At 40.2% G+C, this 888-nt stretch overlaps 1 protein-coding gene across 1 annotated transcript in view; it reads left to right on the forward strand.

The window, feature by feature from the left end:
• LOC119590625 (wiskott-Aldrich syndrome protein family member 2-like) overlaps positions 1-888 on the forward strand; it is a gene marked incomplete in the record, with an annotated part of 42,196 nt that overhangs the window by 37,882 nt on the left and 3,426 nt on the right. The window contains 1 exon segment of the mRNA XM_037939304.1: positions 448-888. Coding sequence (XP_037795232.1) covers positions 448-617 — 170 coding nt within the window.

The raw sequence follows: 888 nt of genomic DNA on the forward strand, positions 1-888 counted from the left end.
ACACACTATGTAGATAGTGTGGACAGCAATGTTGAGAAACATATTTTGTCATTGCCATTATGTGCTTGTTGAGGCAAAGATGATCACAGTATACACTTATAAGATTGTAATTGGGTCAACCAGGAAGCCAGAAGGGATATGTTGATTTTCTTAACTTAACTCATATAATCACATACAAATATTCCTCAGATGCTAGCTTGCTATCTTCATAGATCCCCGCTCTTCCATTTTCCTTTCTCATTTTGACTCTTCCTGTTGCGTTGTTTTCTGTATTGTTGCCTCATTCTCCCCTTCTTTTTTGTCTCATTTTTTCTCACCAGTATGTCTTAAGAAATCTTCCTGCAGGTTCTATGAAATCTAAATACAGAATCTGTCATCCATGATAGCTTACATAGTTATTTTTATTCCTTTTTTGGCTCAGTTATAATGTTTTGTTTCTCGTTTCAGGCATCAAGCTACGGAAGGTTGATGATGTCAAGACAAAGCCAAAGGAAGATCCGGACAGTGTGGATGTTGCCTCAATCCTCCAGAGAAGATTTGCCTTTGAGGTCAGCGACAGTGAATCATCCTCAGATAGTGAGTCGGACAGCGACGAATGGGATGAGACAAGCGCATAGTTCTGTGACAGGGCACTATCATCTCAATATCATTTATCATATGGCTATTGCCACTTATCTGTCACAGTGGAATTGCAAATTGAAAACGTCTTTAGTCAGAAGTGAGGAATGGCTTTTAAGTGTATTCCAGCAACAGTGAGACTCCTGTCACGCAGCTCTGGGTCATGAGCCCGTGGAAACATTGCTGAAGCTGGGAATTTAGCTCAGATATGTGATGTGATGTGAGGCTTCTCATTCTTTAAGGCCATATGCAAGTGATCTGTTCAGTACA

The sequence above is a fragment of the Penaeus monodon genome, chromosome 27 (genome assembly GCF_015228065.2).
Source record: "Penaeus monodon isolate SGIC_2016 chromosome 27, NSTDA_Pmon_1, whole genome shotgun sequence".
NCBI classification, from domain to species: Eukaryota; Metazoa; Arthropoda; class Malacostraca; order Decapoda; family Penaeidae; genus Penaeus; species Penaeus monodon.